Source organism: Frankliniella occidentalis, unplaced genomic scaffold (assembly GCF_000697945.3).
Source record: "Frankliniella occidentalis isolate FOCC.00 unplaced genomic scaffold, Focc_3.1 Scaffold24, whole genome shotgun sequence".
Lineage (NCBI taxonomy): Eukaryota > Metazoa > Arthropoda > Insecta > Thysanoptera > Thripidae > Frankliniella > Frankliniella occidentalis.
Window position 1 is genome coordinate 2015795 of NW_026267154.1, and position 18578 is coordinate 2034372.

The window sequence follows — 18578 nt, forward strand, 5'->3', positions numbered from 1 at the left end:
TTAGACCACTGTTTTTATTTGTTTCTTTCTTTGTCTGTTTCCAGATGACTGATGAAACTTCCACCTGACCAAGCGCCCGCGCCCGGGAGGGTCGCCACCCCAGTTGCCCCTCGAAGACCACCCTCGGCTCGAGGTGCCGAGCCGTGCCTCGAACTCCTTCCAAATACTGTAGTTTGTAAATCTTAAGGCCACTACAATGATACTTGATTAGTGAAGATGTCTGACGTGAGTGACTTGAGTGTGATGTGCAAAGCAGCCTGTGCTGTCTGAATTAAATGCCAGTTTGCGAATAAATGTACTATTTGTGAAAAAATTACGGGTTCTATTAACTTCAACTGAGAGCCATTGATCGGTCACAATTTATTAACCATCTCTTGAAACATGAGATGTGTATTAAAATCAATTAAAATTAGAATTACAGAAAAATTTTCCATAAGAATGAAAGAACAGATTTTCACATATACTGTAGCATGATTAACAGTAAAAAAATAAAGGAAGATTTAAAAAAAAAAAAAACACTGTTAGAAAACAGTCAAATTGATTAACATCACATTTCTCATAATTTCTGACGGATTTCTGGGATGTCTAATGTAATGATTGGTCCTTCAGCAACATCGACAACTGTGGCACTCACTATCCACTCATCTTTGTACATCGCCTTTAACTTCTTGATCTGATCTTCAGTTAAATCAGCTCCTGAAGACAAATTAAATTAGTGAAGTGGGTAAATTCAAAGTTAGGGTCATTGCACTGAAAAACTTTACTTACCAGAGAGGACACACATTGAAGAAAGTGCAGGAACTTTCATAAACTCTTCTTTAAATGGACGAATATTTGCTAGAGGTATACTGTCAATGTTTCCATATTCCAAGAACATGACATTAAATTTGCCATTGTCTTCAGGATACAGGCAAACTGCACGGTACCAGGCGTCATCTAAACAAACAAAATTGTGATCAGACAGACCAGAGAGAAAGAAACTCAAAAGACCATTAATGAATGTTAAAATTACCTATCCACTTGGCAACACACAGTTCATTTGCTTCAGGACTGAATGGCTGAACTGTAGCCGCATATGCTTCAAGTTCACTCATCAACGCTCCAGCAGCTTCAATAGCATCCATATCAACAGGGCAAGCCATCAATAATGCCTGATCATCAACAACACTGTTGATGAGAACATTTGCTACAGTACCCTTGGGCGGAAATTTCACTGACTCAATATTGTCCAACAAGAATTTTTCTGTACAAGAAATGAAACAAATAGGTTACCAAGAAACAAGACTAACGCACCATACTAATTAAAAATAGCATATTTCAACTCACTGGCTGCCGGAGCAGGGGTAGGGACCACTGGGGCAGGGGCAGGGGCAGGAGGTGACACTACAGGGGCAGGGGCGGGGGCAGGGGCGGGAGCAGGAGGAGACACTACAGGAGCGGGGGCAGGAGGAGAGACAACCGGGGCGGGGGCAGGAGGAGAGACAACCCGAGCGGGGGCAGGAGGAGAGACAACCGGAGCGGGGGCAGGAGGAGAGACAACCGGAGCGGGGGCAGGAGGAGAGACAACCGGAGCGGGGGCAGGAGGAGAGACAACAGGAGCGGGGGCAGGAGGAGAGACAACCGGAGCGGGGGCAGGAGTAAGAGCATTCAGAACACTTTGGTTAAGAGACAATCCTCTCTTTTCATCTAGAAGATCAACACCATCCCCAAATTCACCAGTAAATTTCTGAGAAAAAAAGTTACAAAAAAAGTTAACAAGGTATTTTTTCTTTAGGAAAGAAAAAGAATTGAACAAATGCATACCACTTTGAGAGGTGACTCTCCAATAAAGTAAGAATTGAGAAGATCCTCTGCTTCGGAAGTTAATTTGGCATTAGGTACTCCCTTGAGACTTGTTTTAGAGCACAAAATAGGAATCTGGAAAGGACACTTATTAATAAATTGAGTGAACAAACATGACATAATTGGTTAAGCAATCACTATCTCACCTTGGCTAAAGCATCACTGAGAGCAATCATGTTGCTGATTGGAACCCCTCTATCCACATTGCCAAAGTCTACAAAGCATACATCAAACTTGGCTTCAGACTTGTTTGGTTTCCCAACAACAACAGCTCTGGAAAATGTATGGGAACATGTATTAGATGCTTCAAGTGCATGAACAGTAATGCATAAGTACTGGAAAATTAACTGACCTGTAGTAGGCATCATCAGCACTAAACTTTGCCGCCACAAATTCTTGTTTCTTCGGTTGTCTGCCCAAAGGTTCAGCTGAAATAAACATTGGGAATGCATGAGAAATGTGTGAAGAGTTAGGATTATCATAAATGGAGCAAGGTGAACAAATTTTACCTTGTGCACAGTAGTCCATTAAGTCTTTGCACATTTTAACCTGCAGCTCAACAGTATGAGGAGAGAGAGAGCGCAGGTAAACAGTGTTATTCTCAAAGTAGGTAATGGCCACCTGATCACCACTGCAGATTTCAACACACGGAGGAACTTCAATTCTCGCATCGGGAGGGGAGGTGGGTGATGAGACAGTTTGCACAGCTCCCGACGAACCAACAGGGCTAACAGGTGGTAACCTGGATAGTCTAGCCATAACACCAGAAAGCTTTGGTGACTCAGATCGCAGCGGGGTTAGCTTCTCGCATGACTTCGGTTTTTCCACTTCAAAGGATGGTTCCCGATTAGATCCTGCCTGGTTCATGTTCCTAGGAGACCTTGCACCATTGTCATAGTTGGGCTTTCTCCCAGCACTGCCAGGTCTGTCAGCAGATTTTAATCCATTTTGAGTATCATTTCTTCCAGATCTGCATTCGGTACCATTACTGTCATCCTTGACAGGCCCGTTGTCTCGCCCATTCATCCTCATGGATAAACCCTGAGCATCACCAGAACTAGATCCCTGAATGCGAGCAGCTACTGAGGACTCTGCTCTCCTGACATATTCAGGAGATTGTCGCGAATTCACTTTAACGTTGGAAATTCGTTCACCCCTTGATCCCAACAGCGGGGATCGAAGCCTTTGACCTCCAGCTGGGTCACTGCTAGACGGGCCTCTGGCATTGACAACTGGCGACAGACGCCCATGTTCCGCGTCATACTGAACTATCTCCACCTCTGTGATGTGCTTCTTGCCAGCATAGTTCAATGGAGGCCTACCAAACAAAAGTTATTAAAAAAATAAAAGGTATGTGATTTAAATTAGTACCAAAGTAGTTACTCACAGGCCAGCGTTGCATTTGCTTTGATGATCTGACCAGTTTTTTTTCTGGCAATCCCTTGAACAATAATGCACACCACACCTTCCACATGTATAGGAAGTGCGTGTGAGGCATAAAACACATGGTCCAACTTCCACCTGAAATAAATAATACTCATACATTAAAATGGGTCAAATAGGTTTAAGGTACGTGAGCAGTACAGTCATGCACTATACTTACGACAACTCCATCCTCACTAGTGGCTTCAGTATCCTTAGCTTCACAGCTGACAGAACTGAAAATTGAATTTGCACTTAGATCAAATGTAGACAGCTTGATATAAATTACAACATTGGACATCTAGCAATACTTCTTAACATGGAGTAATGACTCACTTATTTTGAGGGGCAGATGAGACTTGACGAGTACCATCTACACTTCTGACAATACTAAGTTTCGCCTGAGGTTTACTGGCCTGGGACTCGTTACTGGGCGGTCCTCTAGAGACCCTACAATGGAAAATAAAGATTAATACTATCTGTTTCTACACAGATACACTACCTCATTCTTGGATACTCCACTCTAACCTATTAGGCAGTGGTCTATTACGATGTACAGGTAATGCATTTGCCATCATAGGATTCATCATTTGCATCATGGGATTCAACATCGGATTCATCATAGGATTCATCATTGGATTCATCATGGAGTTAACAAACGGGGCCATCACATACTTTTCGGCCATAAAAGCTTCCCTGAGGAATGAGAGCAAGAAAAAAAGAGCATCAGTCAAGCAGCGCCACTAACTTTCAAAATTATGTTAAGGTACTCACCGCACTGAGCTGAACTCAATGTCATAAGTGTTTAAGGCTGGGTTGTATTCAATGCCTCTGATCTGACCAAAACCTTGAAATTCATTTGCAAGGTCCCCCTGAAAATTATAAATACACAAGGTGAACAAAACTAATATTAGAGATATTTATTTTGGCCATCAAGTTTCACTTACTATTTCTATGTCTGCAGGGAAGTCGTATAAAGTTAAAATCGATCCTTCTCGACCACATGGCCTACAAAACAGAAAAGCTGGAGTTATTTAAGGGGCCCACTCCTGGACTGAAAATGGGAAACAACAAACAGACTGATACCTGATACTTACACATTGGCATTGAAGTGTGCCATGTTTGCTGCCTGCAATGCAAGAAGTCAATCATGAGTATCAGATAGAGAATACTGGCGATAAAATTCTGGCCCTCACAACAAGACAAGTCATGAATAACTATATCTTCACCTAGTTAGGAGAGCTAAAGCTGAGAGCTAAACGCGAGACCTGAAGCGAAAGACGAGAGCGAAGAATCGGTCCGGTGGTTGGTTGGTTCGGGAGCCCAAGGTCCCGAGACTGGACCGATTTTTCGCTCTCTGGCTTTCGCTTTAGCTCTCGCGTTTAGCCCTCCTGACTAAATACAGCGTTGAGGCTACAAATGAGTGGGCACTGACTGCACAGCACATTGGCCCTAACCTATACCAAATGAGGTGCATTGGAATAAATCCAATCTGTCAACAACTTTCACGTCAAGCGTTTCCTACATGGACACCCCACTGCAAAATTAATGCGGTTTTGAGAGTGCGAAATGCAGCAGTGCAGCGAGCCCTAGTTGACTGTAATGGGCCACACCGCCCAACTAGCTGTAGGTAGGGGGTGCACTCGCAGAACAGCTTACCTGCAAGGTTCCAAAACCCGGCAGAATGATCTATTAGATTGATTAAATGCCTTTTCAGGCAGTTTGCCTTAGAGGCAGGCCCAACTCACACAAACTCCCGACCGTGCGCACAGGTACAGTTCCAGAACTCAAAACCGCAAAGCAGCAACGAATCCAGCGAGACGTGAAGGAGTGCAACAGTGCAACAAACGTACACAAACCACCACGCACGCACGCACGCACACACACAACCGAACAGCTGACCAATCAGAGCGTTTGGCATTCCACCGCACCAGCGCTGTCGCTGCACTGGGCGGACTGACAGCAAACTAAAACCGCTGGTCGTCTTTTGTTTTCTTCTTGTCCCGCTTGTTGCCAGTAATTTTGAATTTTTTCAGATTTGTTCTGATCCGCATATAAATTGGCAATTGGTCTTTCTGATTGTGTGAATATTTGCAGGAATTATGGGGAAACAATACAAACAAACAGAAAAGGACAATTGGACTAATATTTATTTTATTCATTTTTTAATAAAGTATCAAACAAAAATAATGTGACTTACGTCCTGCAGTCATAACTTGCACAAATGCGCTCTCAAACCCCACAGAACGATATGTATTTCTGAGATGATTCAACTATTTCGTACCTAACCAGAAAATCAACACAGGCAAAAAGGAACTTTGAATTCTTTAATCAGCACTCAAAACTAAGAGATGAAGTTAAAGGTAGGTATGCATGACATATCACAAAGAATCTGCTGATCATCACTTTACTCCAAATTTTCCAAAAGAAATTAAAAAATAAAATTCCATTTTGTTTTCATTATAGATAGATAGACTTTTAAAGGAAATAAAGATTTCACATCTGTTTGTAACAAAATATTTAAAAAGGGGCAAGGAGTAGGGGTGTACTGCAGAGCTCAAACAACTCAAAAATTTCTACTAGCACACAGTACACATATTTGATATATCCGAACCTCTAACCAATGGCGGTAACTTGATAAGCTTACGTCCTTCAAGTCGACTCTTAAGCAAACCAGAAGCTTTCTGTTCAGGTACCATGGAGGTCTGTTTGTCTTCTGTGCGAATTTTGACTTCTGATTCTATCACAGGAAATGAAGATTCTGTATTATCCATTTCTTTGGTCAAACAAATCTCATCCGTGCTGATGTTTTTCAGAATTAAAATATCTGAGAGAGCCTCTTGCTCACTTTCACAGTCAGAGACTTTAGAAGTGCTGCCACTCTCCTCATGTTGGGGTATTGTCATTGTTTGTGTTTCATCCATGCTGTCTTTGATATGTGATTCACAGACAGGAAAAATAGATTTTGTATTTTCAACTTCTTTGGTCAAACAGTAATTCTCATTTATCACAGTGGCATTAGTAACTAAACTATCTGAGGGCACTTCTTTCTCACACTCACAATCAGGCCCTTGAGAAGTACTATTCAAATCTGTAGAAAAGAGAGCTTTTAAGATAATTAATACTGAGCAAATCTGAACAAAGTTGTAGATTCAACTAGAAGATTGATTACTTACTGTTTTGTGAAACAGCATCTTCTTCAAGGCTATCAGACTTTGAACTTTCTTTACTCAGTTCATCCTCTAAAAGCAGCAGTCTTTTATTTACAGCAACATCTGAAGTCATTTGGTAATCTTTCAAACAGACAGGGTGATAAATGAGACCTTCATGACAGATGCAGTCCTTTAGATGCCACTCATCCTGTTCTTCGTTGAAGAATTCTTCAAATTTGTCCCGACATACTTCACAAACTGTACCATAAGGGAAGTCTTGAGATGGCACACTGGATGTTGGCTCTTCTTGAATGGATGTGCTGCCTTTACATTCCTCAGGAATAACTTTAACAGAATAAGGGAGAAATATGATTCATAGACCTCAAAAGAAGGTAAAGTAGATTTTTTTTTTTAGAGATATAGGATTCACCTACATACCTTCTAGAGTTATGCTGGATTCAGACTCAAATTTGACCCAATTTGTGACACTTAGATACCACATTCTACTTTGAGGTTTCCTGATTTCACGATTTATTTGGAAATGCCAATCTAAATGCTTGCTGTAGACTCCACTTTCATTAGGAAAAAACCTTTCTCCACAAGAACTGCATTGCTCTCCAGAATAAAGAGCATCAACCAGACCTGGCTGCTTTCTGAAAAAAAAAAGTACAGGTGACTACTGTATGATGATCACACATATTTCGGTACAAATCCATCTATCAGATCTACTAACTAACGTTTTCAATGACGATGATTCACTGAAATCCACTTCATGAATATCTCCAATGTTTGCCTTACGCTCTTCAGGTTCAGTTTGCATATAATGAGGAGTTAAAAGCCCAACTTCACAGAGGTTTCGAAATAAGGCATGAATATTTGCACATGGTTCAAATGCAGGAGGCTTGTGGGTAGAGTTGTTGTGAGATGATTCATTTGAGAAGCAAGTGAGGCCTGGAAATGATGTTACAAAAAATCCTTACAATTTTCAGAAAAGGGCTTCAAAGTGTATTTGTTTTTCAGTTAACATACCTGTTTCAGGAGCAGTAATTGCTGTATTCTGCTTGTTTTGCTCTCTAATCTTTGGTACGAGATGTGATAATGAGTTTTTTCTTGCTAATGCATTGTTCTTGGAACGTTTTCTTCCCTTTCCCCTTGCTAGCATAAAAAATTTGCATTGCAAAACAATTTAGATAGATGGTCATAAATCTGAACTATTACTTAAAGAGCAACGCTTACAAACCTTTTCTTTCAACTGGTGGAAGTGGCACATGTGGTGATGGTTCATCAAAAACATTGGCATTAGGACCTCCAATGCCTAAATTTTGTTGTACAGGATTTTGTGTTTGTACAAAGCCCATACCTAGAACACCAAACTGACCCAAAATGAGGCCAGGAGGTAAATGAGACAGCCGCACATAGTACACATCACCTTTTACTAACAGGGCAACAGCAGGGCCCCCAAAACAAATGTTGACAATTTCCTGATTAATAAGTACAGTTTTGAAACGGTTCAAAAATTTCAAAATATGAGGTATCCCGGCAATGTCAAATCTGGAAAAACGTAGAAAGTAAGAGAAAAGGGACCATGAGATTATTAACATGGGAATATGAGCATAGCTTTAACTCATACTACCTTTGTGGTTTTCCATCTAAATATATGCGTGAAATGTCAACTCCATTCACAGATAGAGTCACAGAACCTGCCACTAAATCGCTGCGCAAAGCACCAATTTGCACCAGAGGTACTGCACTGCAATGCAGTCTGGCAGTTAACATCTCTCCAGTAGAAAGTTGGATTTCAATAGGAGGACAATTAAAGGAACACTGAAATCCTTCATTATTCACATACAACTCTCTGGTCGGTGCCCCCAAACGCAGTCTGGAAGCAAACCGCACAGTTGAATATTGGAAATATACAGGCCACATGAGATAACTTAAAAGGAAACATTCTTACAGGTAACGATTTCCCATCAGTATAATTTCTTTGTTGGGCTCATGAAATATACAATGAACCACAAAGTTGTTTAGAATGATTGTGGCTTCTCCATGTTTAAATAGTATCTCCCTCGGATTGTCACTTCCAGCTCCTATAACTGCTGTATCACCATAAAATCGAACTTCTTGACTAACTCCATCTACACTGATGGTACCCATTGGATCTTGTGCAATATTCCGTAAGGATTGTATGCAGGCAGATGGAAGGGACAGTACAGGATAGTTTGCTTTCATATTGCTGAAAGGAAAGCAGACAAGGTTAATTCATAATGTTTTCATCCAAATTAACTAAAGGTTTAGACTTGGGACACAAATTATAGTACTCACAAATCACTTAAATTGCACATAGGTTCTTCTAATTTGGTATTTTGATTCTGATAACGCTGCAGTCCTAAATTGCCAGTTGGATTAAAACATGTACTGTTTTCTAAACTCTTTTCAGGCGTTCGATCTACAGGTTTTTTTTGGGTTAGAACATTATGTAAAATTTACATATAAGATCAAAATAACATAAAAATGATATGTTATAGCCACAAACTTACATCCATGTTGATAATCAAATATTCTCTCTTGTGTAATTTCAACCACTTTCTCTGTTGATCGATTAGTGGAATTGGAAAATTCATGAGGAATCTGACTGTGATTAAAGGACTTAACAGGTCCTGACTCGGGATTTGGAAGGAGAGGTTTTTTTTGCTTATTTCCAGTAACCATAGTGGAAGTCCTAAGATATAGGTGATATAACAAGATTTTAAAAACATAGTGAATGCAATAGTTAAGAGAAAAATATATAAAATAGAAAATTCTTTGCTTCTTTGGTACTTACAATACTACACATGAAGATGCAGGATCAATGTCATTGTCAAAACAAATTTCAGCAGGTATGGATTTCCGTTTCAACGAATTGTGAACGTGAAAAAAGTTGTTATAGATTCTTCTTTCACTGCTTTCTTTAATTACAGTTTCAATTTGAGTATTCAAATAATAGGGAGTAGTTTCAACAGTATTGGAACAAAGCTCAGAAGAGGTAAGATTGATTGATGTTTGATTGTAATGGAATATATTATGTTTAGTTGAGTTCTCATAACCACCTTTTGCTAAAGATTGCTTAGATGAAGTACTAGAGGCTCCTGTTAGCAAGTCATTACAAGTTGACTGTGCTGGGTCGTCTTTTCCACAACTGGCTTGCTTTTCTTTCCTACATACAATTGCATCTCTATGTTGTCGGTCCATATCATAGTAGCGATCTTTTCTAGGCCTATGGTCTCTGTCTCTATAAGATCTGTGATTGGAATACCTCGACGGCCTGTAAGATTTTCTTCGGTCTTCATCATAGCAAGGATTTCTATGAGACTTGCTCTGGTAGTTTTTCTTAGTATGCTTCTTGGCACTGTCATGGTCTTCACTGTCCTTCAATAGTTTATGATTCTGTCTGGATACCAGATCTGACAACAAATGTATAAGTTTGCTATTGTCCATTTTAGTCTGAACAGTTGTGTCAGTCAGAGGAGATTTGTTTATCGGGACGATGTCATCTAATGGATGTTCACCAGTGGAATTTTCTATCTGTGAATTAGATAAATTGATATTCATTGGTATAAGATACAGGAAATGGTATACAAATGATAAAACAGCATGTTGATGAAAATATATATCATACTGTTGTTGAGTCAGCTGGACTTGTACTAGATTTTTGTTCAGAAGAACGTTGATCAGTTTGCTTTTGATCTCTTTCCAAATCTCGCCTTTGTTTTTGAAGAAGAAGCTGCTCTCGCAACATATCTGCCTCATCAACTTCTGAATGAACTTTAGCTTCTTCAGATTCCTGGGAAAACACATAAGAAAATACGAGTTAGAAATTGGATGGATAGATGGTAAAGAGAAGGAACCTTTACATGAAATATCTAAAATGTTGACTTAAAAAGTAACTCACCATGGATAAGAAGCTAGGGTTGAGCAATATTTTACAAGTCTTGTTTTTAAATGCATCCAACGATTCACCTTTCAACAGCCAAGCAGAGTCAAAAGAATGAATTTCAACATCGATATCACACAACTCCTTGCAAGAAAAAATACCATCCCAAGTTTGTCGCAGTTTGAACATTGATTGGCGCATAGTTTCGTCGGCCTGCAGTAAATCAAAAAACATAATATAGCAGAGCAGTGCATTTGTGCTATCCAAAATTAAACTCACTGTGAAAAATTACATACTTCCTCATATATTTTAGGAAACTTCTCCCTAATGATTGAAGAAAACAAATCTATGTACTTTGTTGCAACATTTTTTACGATGGAGTCAATAAGGTACAAGATGGGCAGCTTCACTATAATTGGGGCCTAAACAACATAAAACAATGAGCAGTGGGTACACAGATGTAGTTGTAAGAAAATTCAAGTGATTTTATAGTGTTGTGAACCTTTTCGAGATGACTGTCGACAGCATCTACAATAACTTCTGCATGGTCTACATTATTTTTTGCAACCATAGTGAGGAAGTTGATGAGAGGTTTGCTATTGACAGTCAAGTCGGCTAGGGAGTCAGCAAAGCAGTTAATAGCCTCGTTAACTTCTGCTTCCAACATAATGCTTCCTACAGCAGCTGAAACAAAATTCAACAAGGAGTAAATGTACACGGCAACATTTGTCCTAATAGCTGCCGACAACAACAGGCGGCGGTTCTTGAACATTTTTAAAACGAGACTCAAAAAAAACGAATGCTGGACAGAGCATTTTAAAAATACACAAAAGGTATTAAAAGTACCGGCATGTCATCGGGTGTTGATTCAACACTCTTTACAGAGGCATGAAGGGGGTTTAAGCGCACACCATGGCGACTAGTTAAAACAGGAGCAAGATGTCAAGAAATGAGAAACAAATGGATCCAACTTGAAAATCATCCGTTCTGAAGCCAACATGTTCCAACATGTAAACGCACAAATCCGACATTTGTTTATTTGAAGCTAAACAATAGCCTTGTTATGGCCAGAATGGAGGGGATTGTTTACAGTGGGTTAGTTCCTAAACCAAGTCGAGGACTGATTCACCGCAAGTCACAAGTATGGGCGAAAACGACCACTCGGGGCAGCTCGCTCGGCCCGCTCCCACTCGACCCGCGCCGCGCGATTTGAATTTGGAACTCCCCCGCGCACACACGGGCACGGGGTACTGTCACCACACTTCTCGGATCTGGGGGAAAATAAACCTAGAAATGAAAAGGCAGCAGCCAGCACGACCGCGTCAACATGACCGGATTTTCTCCAGCTCGCTTTGTAGCTCGAGAATTGTATAGGAGTATTATCAATGAATGAGGAGCGATACAAGTTCGATACACCTGCCTGGGAATCATCAGGATAAAAATTAATCGAAATCAACGGAAATCGCTTAAACTAAGCGGGGAACTAGTGGGACTCTGAAACAACTTAGTCGAAATAAGCGTTTTATACCACTAGAAAACCTTAAGAATAAATATAAGCGGACGGGAATCACCGGGAATCCCAATGGGAATCAAGTATTTCGGGAATCATGTGTACACATCAAAAGGGAGTTATTGTCCCCTCGATCAAATCTTTTTGTTAAAAGTTTTATTTTTTCAAATTTTTCTAAAAGTTGTTTTTAATTTATTCATTTTTTTTCTGGAAAATTTTCTAACTTTCCCGTGAAAATTTTAGGCTTTCAAATCCCAACTCTGGCGCCTTCCGCACCCTCGCTTCTCGTGGCTCTCAGGGCTACGGCGGCACAACGGTTCAACGGTAGGCGGTGTGCCTTTATATCGCTCCATCCGCAAAGGGATCGCCCAGAAAGTTTTTCTCGGATTCGCAAACGGCAATTTACAGCAAATTACACGCCCAAAGAGGAATTTTGGGGGAAGGAACGTGGATTCCACGTAGATTTGTGACGGTGCTCACGAACACTTCGTTGTGACCTCTTTATGACTTACGAGGTCACGATTCTTGCACTTGCGACCTCACCACTGACCTCACAAGAATACAAGATTCGTGACCTCACAGGTCACAATGAGGTCTTCGTGAGAAAAACATTTTCCTGGGTAGGGTTGGAAGCCCTGGAAAGTATCCGGAAAATTTCCGAAATATTTCCGAAAAAAGCAGTAAATTTCCGCGGAAAACGGAAAATTTTCCCAGATTTCGGAAAAGTTCAGTTTTTTCCGGGAATTTTGGGGAATTTTTCGAAAATTTTCCCGGAATTTAACAAATTTTTACAACCCTATTCCTGGGGTGGCAGAGGCTTTAGAGTGAGAGGTTCCTATAACGAATGACGGACGCACGTTCCAGACGATCCCTGAACCCTTTGGTACAAACTGTAACCCGATGTTGGCCGTCGTGCGCCACTTCCAGCCCAATGTGTGAGCCAATAATCCGGCCCACTTTCGCCGTGAGCCGATAGTCTAGGAGGGCGGCGTGGGGGCCCGCACTGGCCCGCACCCGGCGCCCGCAGAGCAGATAGGCCAGGAGCCGGCGCTCCCCGCGGCGCGCACTCTGCGGCGGCGACTCGCCGGGCACGTCTCGACAAGGGATATTTTGATTTTCCGGTAAAGTATTATTCTTGGGAAATTTTTTCAGAGTTTTTAGCTATGTTTTCTTGAAGGAGTTGAGTTTTTTTTGCAAATTTTTCTCGAAATGTCTCAATTTTTCATTTTTTTTTTCTGGAAAGGTTTTGAAGTTTTTCGGAAGAATTTCAAGTTTTCCGGAAGAATTTTTAAGTTTTCCGGAAGAATTCCAAGTTTTCCGGAAGAATTTCAAGTTTCCCGGAAGAATTTTAAGTTTTTAAACCCCTAGTCTCGACGATATGGAGCAGCAGGCCACCCTGGTCGCGGCGCTCGCCGCCCTGCTCGCGTCGTTCGCGTCGGCCGGCCAGCTCGACACCGTCACCTTCGAGTACACGGAGCCGCTGAGCGGGCGGCCTCTGCCCCCGGCGCCGCCGCGGCCCCAGCCCATGCTGGTGCAGGGCACGCTGCAGACCGGCGGCCCGCACCGGCAGCCGGCCGAGCAGCCCAGCCTGGGCTTCGGCCCGTTGCCCTGCGACTGCAGCGGCGACGACATCGGCTGCGGCTGCTGCGCCGGCCTCAGCATGTCCTACTTCAACTGGCACCGCCGGGGTTCGTAGGATAGGGCTGTTCCATAGGGCATTTCAATCGTACACGAATTTATCCCCCCCCCCCCACCAATTTTTTCCTGATTTTTATGATTTTTTTTGGAGTGTGTAAACTAATGTTTGTTTTGGATGAAGTGCCCCTCGGCTGTTCCGCGATTCTGGTCACCAAAGTGACTTAACACCTACTTCTAAAGAAAAAAAAGTTCTTTCAAGAAGTAGTAGTAAGTTATGCAAGGCACTCACTTCGGATCTCTTGATGGCCCGCAGCCTGCTTCAATCTGACGTACGACCCGTACGAGTTCGCCTTCGGCGTCAACCTCCTTATGGACGGCAAGTCGGTGTTCAAGAGGAGCATATCCGGTGAGTGTTTGAGACCTGAAATATCGGCACATTTGTCTGATTCCTCGTGCTCGTTCCCATACAATTCAGGGTGGCACCCCCGGTGTCTAAATATCACGGAGTTTCTATCGACTCCATTATGACCGTCCTAAAGTCCAGTTTTTGAACAGCACCATATGCGCTACCCGAGATGAACCCACTCTATAACAATGATTCTGAGTTGTCAGGGATTTTAATTTTCCTCAAACGTATTTTTTTTCTTCAATTTTTGGATTTTTTTCCTTGAGAAGTTTTACTACTTTTACAAATTTTCTGGTAATATTTCAGTTTCTTTCCCAATTTTTGGGTGGACGAGTTTTTCAGTTTTTCCAGAAAATGAAAATTCCACGTAAGTTTTATACTTGTCGATCCCTATTATTCCGCAGGGAAGAACCCGCCGCCGGTGTGCGTGCCCATCCCCACGCCGCTGCCGGTGCTGCCCACCGTCGACTTCTGCGTGCGCATGTTCAACGTGTTCACGCCGCCGCCGGGCCTCAACCTGCACGCCTGCATGAACTTCGAGACGCGTATCTCGCGCGCGCCCGTGCTCGTGCTCGAGTTCGACTGCCTGCGCCTCGGCTCGGCCGGCGCGTTCCTGCTCAAGCCCGAGGACTACGGCGAGGTGCCCGAGCCAACGACGGCGCCGGAGGAGGGCAGCGGCGGCGGCCAGGAGGGCGAGGACGAGTACGACGAGGTCACCGAGGACCGCAGGAAGGACAACGCCACCGAGGCGCCCGCCTGGACCACTTGACCCATGCGGGTTGACCTCGGTACTCCTCTCCATTCACTGGAACTATAGCTTCCGGATTTTTAGACGTCCGCACGAAAATAAAGAATTAGCTAAAATAGCTAATAATACATGTGCTAAGTTGGCCTTGGCTCACAAATATTAGCTCGCTTAGCTTTCACAACTAGTTCCTTTTTATTTCTAGTCAACTTTTATTATCGCTATTATTTTTCTCTTTCTCTTAGCTAATATAATTAGCTATAGCAAATGCATTAGCCATTTTAGCCAATTCTTTTTTTTTTAATTTATTTTCCACGGAGGGCCGGTCTGCCCATAAGTTTGGACGCACTTCAAATGTCCCGCACCGTGCGCCTCACGCCTCCCTCTCAAACAAACACACGTTGCGGGCAAATAGCGACCGCTTGTGGGGGAGGGGGGAGGGCTGGGGGAGGGGGCGTGGGAAGAGCGAGAGGACTGCAGCAGTGTCGTCAGCAGGACGCGATGGCGATGCGTTTGTCCTCAGCGCAGCGGGACGAGGAGGCCATTGCCAGCGCCAGAGAAGACTTGTTAGGTTACATTCGGGACCGGAGGCGATGATGTGCCCTCTGCACATCACGAGATTGTAACGAATTTAATAAAGAACTAATGAATTCAACAATATCTCCGATATGTTGTTTGAACCACCTGCGTGAGAGGGCTCCTTTGCATCCGGACGGGAAGCTATCCCGTAACTCAGGCAACCCTTTGATAGGTTAATTACCAATAGGGCTGCGCTCCTTTTTATTTGGCGGCCCGTGCGGCCGAGGTGCTATTCCAGAGGAGCACGGCGCCTGCGAGACTCGGGGTAGGCCACCCCGCGGTACACGCACGCATTGCTGGCGAGGCGTTGCCTAACCCGCCAGGCGCTACGAAAGGGGGGGAAGAGAATGGGGGCCTCGGGCTCTCACTTTTACCCGCGTACCCGGGTAACACGCCGCGTACCCGCCCACCCGGTTAGGAACCGGGTAAACTGCGTAACACAGGTCTACCCGGGTACCCGTGTTGCCCGGGTTACCCACTGCTGCTACCCGTCAGACCCGTTTACCCGGTTCTTACCCGGGTTACCTGGGTCCCTGCGGATCCCGGTTTTGAGATAGCCCGAGGTTGAAAATATCCAAATTTTTCCGAAAAAATTCCGAAAAATTCCCAAAAATTTCCGAAAAATAACGGAAAACTTCGAAAGTCTGGCAAATTTTCATTTTTTTCCTGGAAAATTTCCTGTAATTTTCCGGAAACTTCCAGGGCTTTCAAACATTTCTCTAGAAGCGCTTCATTGACCGAGACATTGACTGGCGCGGGTGGGGACAGGTCGCGGGTACACAGCCACCGCGCATATACCGCCGCGTCGCGGCTGCGGCTGCGGTCGCACTGGCTCCAAAAGTAATAGCGGCAATAAGGTCGAACGCTGACTGCCGTCGAAACTGACGACGCCGAGACAACTACCGCAGTTTCTGTCTGTAGAACGTACACTTCTGCCATCACACACACACAGGAGGACAATGTCATGTAGGACTGTAAACAAACAAACAAACAAAAAAAGAAGAAAAAAGAGGGAATGGGCAGTCTGCTTGAAGGGGATACGGTTTTCTTCATTAAGGTGGATTCAGAGTTCACAAGATGCGAGCGTGATTTTCACGCCGCTAGCGTGAAAAGAGTTGTTTTGGTTAGCAGTTGACTTTATGCAACAGCCAATAACAGGCCGCCGTGGGGCTATGCCATTATTTTCAACTGAATCAGCTTTGGAGCTAGCGTGATTTTTCACGCTTCCGGCGTGATTTTCACGCAAGCGTCTGCTAGTAGCGTGATTTTCACGCAGGCGTCTGCTAGCAGCGTGATTTTCACGCAAGTTCGAAAGTGCACATTCTCGAATATCTCCCAAGTGCCCCTTCGAACTTGCGTGAAAATCACGCTGCTAGCAGACGCTTGCGTGAAAATCACGCTAGCTCCAAAGCTGATTCAGCTGAAAATAATGGCATAGCCCCACGTCGGCCTGTTATTGGCTGTTGCATAAAGTCAACTGCTAACCAAAACAACTCTTTTCACGCTAGCGGCGTAAAAATCACGCTCGCATCTTGAGAACTCTGAATCCACCTTTACTTCGTTCCGTACCTGGATAACCCCTGCTGCGCCCCCGCTGGCTCCTGTATATGGGTGGGGTATGTCAATCCGTATAACAAACTCCACACCTACAACGGAGGGTCGCGGCAAAACATGTTTCTATTACTTAATTTTCCATACAGTCATCATCATACTGAAGCCAGGTGCGACTTTCAGAAAAAGTGAAAAAAATAAATACAAATAACACGTAAGCGATTTTTTGGATTATAGGCTACGATCGGCCATGATGTAAAAAACGTTAACAATTCTTGTTAACCATAAACGGACCCTTAGTAAAGAAAATTTTCTATTTTATAGTTTCGAGCAATATTTTTTTAATATAGAAGTTTGCGCCGCGTCATAGCGCCCTCTCACTTGTACAATCTGCTTTTGGACGCCATGTAGGCATTTCATGCCTGCTCGCTGCATTGGTCTTGTTCTTGATGTGTCTCTTTGAGTGATATTTTTTTTGAATTAGCCTATTATTACTTTTATAATTGAACACAATTTTTGGCATGAGCGCTGGGCCGCGCGCGGTGACTACTCAGAGAGCAAGGTGTCCATTGTTGCTCTGGTACCCGGGCGTGGGTGTGGAGCTGCTCAACAGGTGGTGTTGAACCATGACGTAAGACGTAACGTAAGACGTAACGTAAGACGTAACGTAAGACGTAACGTAAGACGTAACGTAAGACGTAACGTAACGTAAGACGTAACGTAACGTGGGTGTGGAGCTGCTCAACAGGTGGTGTTGAACCATGACGCTCCTGCCCCCCCGCGCGCCCCAACTGTCTGGCAGGAACGGGTCCGTTTAAAAAATGATAAGGATGAATAATGAAATAAATAAAGAGCTCCAGCTCCAGCGCCGTCTGTCGTCCTGGGTTGCGGTCGCAGCGCCGTCTTGCAGCCGGTATTGGAGGGCGGACCACCACCATCACCGCACCGCGGCCTGGCGACGTCCTGGCGACGTCCGCGAGGGAAGTCCGGCCTTGCGCGCCCGGCTGAGCGTGGGCGTGGCGTGGCGTGGCGTGGCGTGGCGCGGCGCGGCGCGGCGTGGCGACTACTGACACAGTGGCGGGCAAACAAACACACACACGCAGCACGACGGCCAATGTCACACTCCTTACATCATATAACGGTTTGATTAATCATCATCCTCCCACTCCTTGTGTGTAACAGCTTCTGATTGCAATGGGCCAATCGTAATAAAAACAATTATCATCATCGTATAGTTAATTATTTCTAGTGTCTGATTCTGATATCCTTCTCTGATATCGCCCCCCCCAAAAAAAAATAAATAAAGAGACATTTATCCAGGAATGACAAACTCGACTGATTGTGACGACTCGACTAATTGGACGAAGACTTTGACTCAAGTCGAGTAATTTGTGGAAGCGGAGTAGGGTTTCTGTTTTTTTTCTTTCCTCGCGGAATAGGACCTGCTTGGAAAAACTCAATAACACGCAACCGTCACGAACTTGACATTTTGAAGGTGGATGTGACGCCCCAGTGACTCTTAGTGTCTACTGGATTGGGTTACTCATTAATATGGGAATAGTTCACAGTTCCTCTATTCCTTCCCCTTCCTTCACATCACACTCTCTCTACACCCGAAAGTCTCACCAAAGTACTTACCCATCCTGGGGCGGGGCGGGAGAGGGGGGATAGGGACAGGGCCAACCGCGAGACAGGTAGAGGCTATGGTGGGGAAGAGGGGAGAGGGGGCACACCGGAGTTGAAGACGAACTGATGCGTATAAATGAGTGATGCGCGGAGTCCATGCAGTTCAGTGCGCTGTTTGGGTCCGTGTCGAAAAGACC

At 43.8% G+C, this 18578-nt stretch overlaps 3 protein-coding genes and 1 long non-coding RNA gene across 9 annotated transcripts in view; 2 read left to right on the plus strand and 2 right to left on the minus strand.

The window, feature by feature from the left end:
- Positions 1 to 313, plus strand: part of LOC127748985 (uncharacterized) — a 2691-nt gene extending 2378 nt beyond the window's left edge. The window contains exon 2 of the long non-coding RNA XR_008010891.1: positions 45 to 313. This is a non-coding gene — a long non-coding RNA (uncharacterized LOC127748985). The remainder of the gene's footprint in view (positions 1 to 44) is intronic.
- Positions 314 to 341: 28 nt separating this feature from the next.
- Positions 342 to 5143, minus strand: LOC113210457 (uncharacterized). Of its 4 annotated transcripts, XM_052265161.1 has the most exons (17): positions 5013 to 5143; positions 4362 to 4393; positions 4212 to 4272; positions 4039 to 4136; positions 3793 to 3960; positions 3601 to 3714; positions 3446 to 3518; positions 3230 to 3363; positions 2352 to 3160; positions 2195 to 2270; positions 1989 to 2115; positions 1804 to 1917; positions 1416 to 1726; positions 1327 to 1364; positions 1013 to 1243; positions 769 to 936; positions 342 to 696 (listed from the first exon to the last, which is right to left on the minus strand). In XM_052265161.1, the coding sequence occupies exons 2-17, from the start codon at positions 4382 to 4384 to the stop codon at positions 557 to 559; spliced, it is 2685 nt and encodes an 894-aa protein (XP_052121121.1). In that variant the 5' UTR covers positions 4385 to 4393; positions 5013 to 5143; the 3' UTR covers positions 342 to 556. The 4 variants fall into 4 exon arrangements, with proteins under 4 accessions (XP_052121121.1, XP_026284255.2, XP_052121119.1 ...); XM_026428470.2 differs by having other exon boundaries at positions 1327 to 1726; positions 3446 to 3500; XM_052265159.1 differs by having other exon boundaries at positions 1327 to 1726.
- A 253-nt stretch (positions 5144 to 5396) lies between these two features.
- LOC113210459 (uncharacterized) lies at positions 5397 to 11429 on the minus strand. 2 transcript variants are annotated; one of them, XM_026428475.2, is made up of 16 exons: positions 11173 to 11429; positions 10829 to 11010; positions 10623 to 10748; positions 10345 to 10539; positions 10072 to 10236; positions 9238 to 9977; positions 8954 to 9135; positions 8739 to 8862; positions 8371 to 8649; positions 8050 to 8295; positions 7657 to 7967; positions 7446 to 7571; positions 7154 to 7367; positions 6855 to 7069; positions 6441 to 6761; positions 5397 to 6355 (listed from the first exon to the last, which is right to left on the minus strand). In XM_026428475.2, the coding sequence occupies exons 2-16, from the start codon at positions 10991 to 10993 to the stop codon at positions 5844 to 5846; spliced, it is 3921 nt and encodes a 1306-aa protein (XP_026284260.1). In that variant the 5' UTR covers positions 10994 to 11010; positions 11173 to 11429; the 3' UTR covers positions 5397 to 5843. The 2 variants fall into 2 exon arrangements, with proteins under 2 accessions (XP_026284260.1, XP_026284259.1); XM_026428474.2 differs by having other exon boundaries at positions 5397 to 6370.
- A 1458-nt stretch (positions 11430 to 12887) lies between these two features.
- On the plus strand, positions 12888 to 15046 carry LOC113210456 (uncharacterized). Of its 2 annotated transcripts, XM_026428468.2 has the most exons (4): positions 12888 to 12957; positions 13205 to 13524; positions 13788 to 13880; positions 14285 to 15046. In XM_026428468.2, the coding sequence occupies exons 2-4, from the start codon at positions 13215 to 13217 to the stop codon at positions 14647 to 14649; spliced, it is 768 nt and encodes a 255-aa protein (XP_026284253.1). In that variant the 5' UTR covers positions 12888 to 12957; positions 13205 to 13214; the 3' UTR covers positions 14650 to 15046. The 2 variants fall into 2 exon arrangements, with proteins under 2 accessions (XP_026284253.1, XP_026284252.1); XM_026428467.2 differs by lacking the exon at positions 12888 to 12957 and having other exon boundaries at positions 13085 to 13524.
- Positions 15047 to 18578: the final 3532 nt, after the last annotated feature.

What these genes read in the sequence shown, in the direction of transcription:
- LOC113210457 (XM_052265159.1), bottom strand. Translation starts at nt 4,384, where the DNA reads ATGGCACACTTCAATGCCAATGT. An exon ending in TCCCTGCAGACATAGAAATA is followed by an intron (nt 4,137 to 4,211) that starts GTAAGTGAAACT and finishes TATAATTTTCAG; the next exon opens with GGGGACCTTGCAAATGAATT. An exon ending in AATGGACTACTGTGCACAAG is followed by an intron (nt 2,271 to 2,351) that starts GTAAAATTTGTT and finishes TGTTTATTTCAG; the next exon opens with CTGAACCTTTGGGCAGACAA.
- LOC113210459 (XM_026428474.2), bottom strand. Translation starts at nt 10,993, where the DNA reads ATGTTGGAAGCAGAAGTTAACGAGGCTATTAACTGCTTTGCTGACTCC. An exon ending in GTCCAGCTGACTCAACAACA is followed by an intron (nt 9,978 to 10,071) that starts GTATGATATATA and finishes TCTAATTCACAG; the next exon opens with ATAGAAAATTCCACTGGTGA. An exon ending in ATTTGATTATCAACATGGAT is followed by an intron (nt 8,863 to 8,953) that starts GTAAGTTTGTGG and finishes AAAAACCTGTAG; the next exon opens with ATCGAACGCCTGAAAAGAGT.
- LOC113210456 (XM_026428468.2), top strand. Translation starts at nt 13,215, where the DNA reads ATGGAGCAGCAGGCCACCCTGGTCGCGGCGCTCGCCGCCCTGCTCGCG. An exon ending in CTTCAACTGGCACCGCCGGG is followed by an intron (nt 13,525 to 13,787) that starts GTTCGTAGGATA and finishes GATGGCCCGCAG; the next exon opens with CCTGCTTCAATCTGACGTAC. An exon ending in GTTCAAGAGGAGCATATCCG is followed by an intron (nt 13,881 to 14,284) that starts GTGAGTGTTTGA and finishes ATTATTCCGCAG; the next exon opens with GGAAGAACCCGCCGCCGGTG.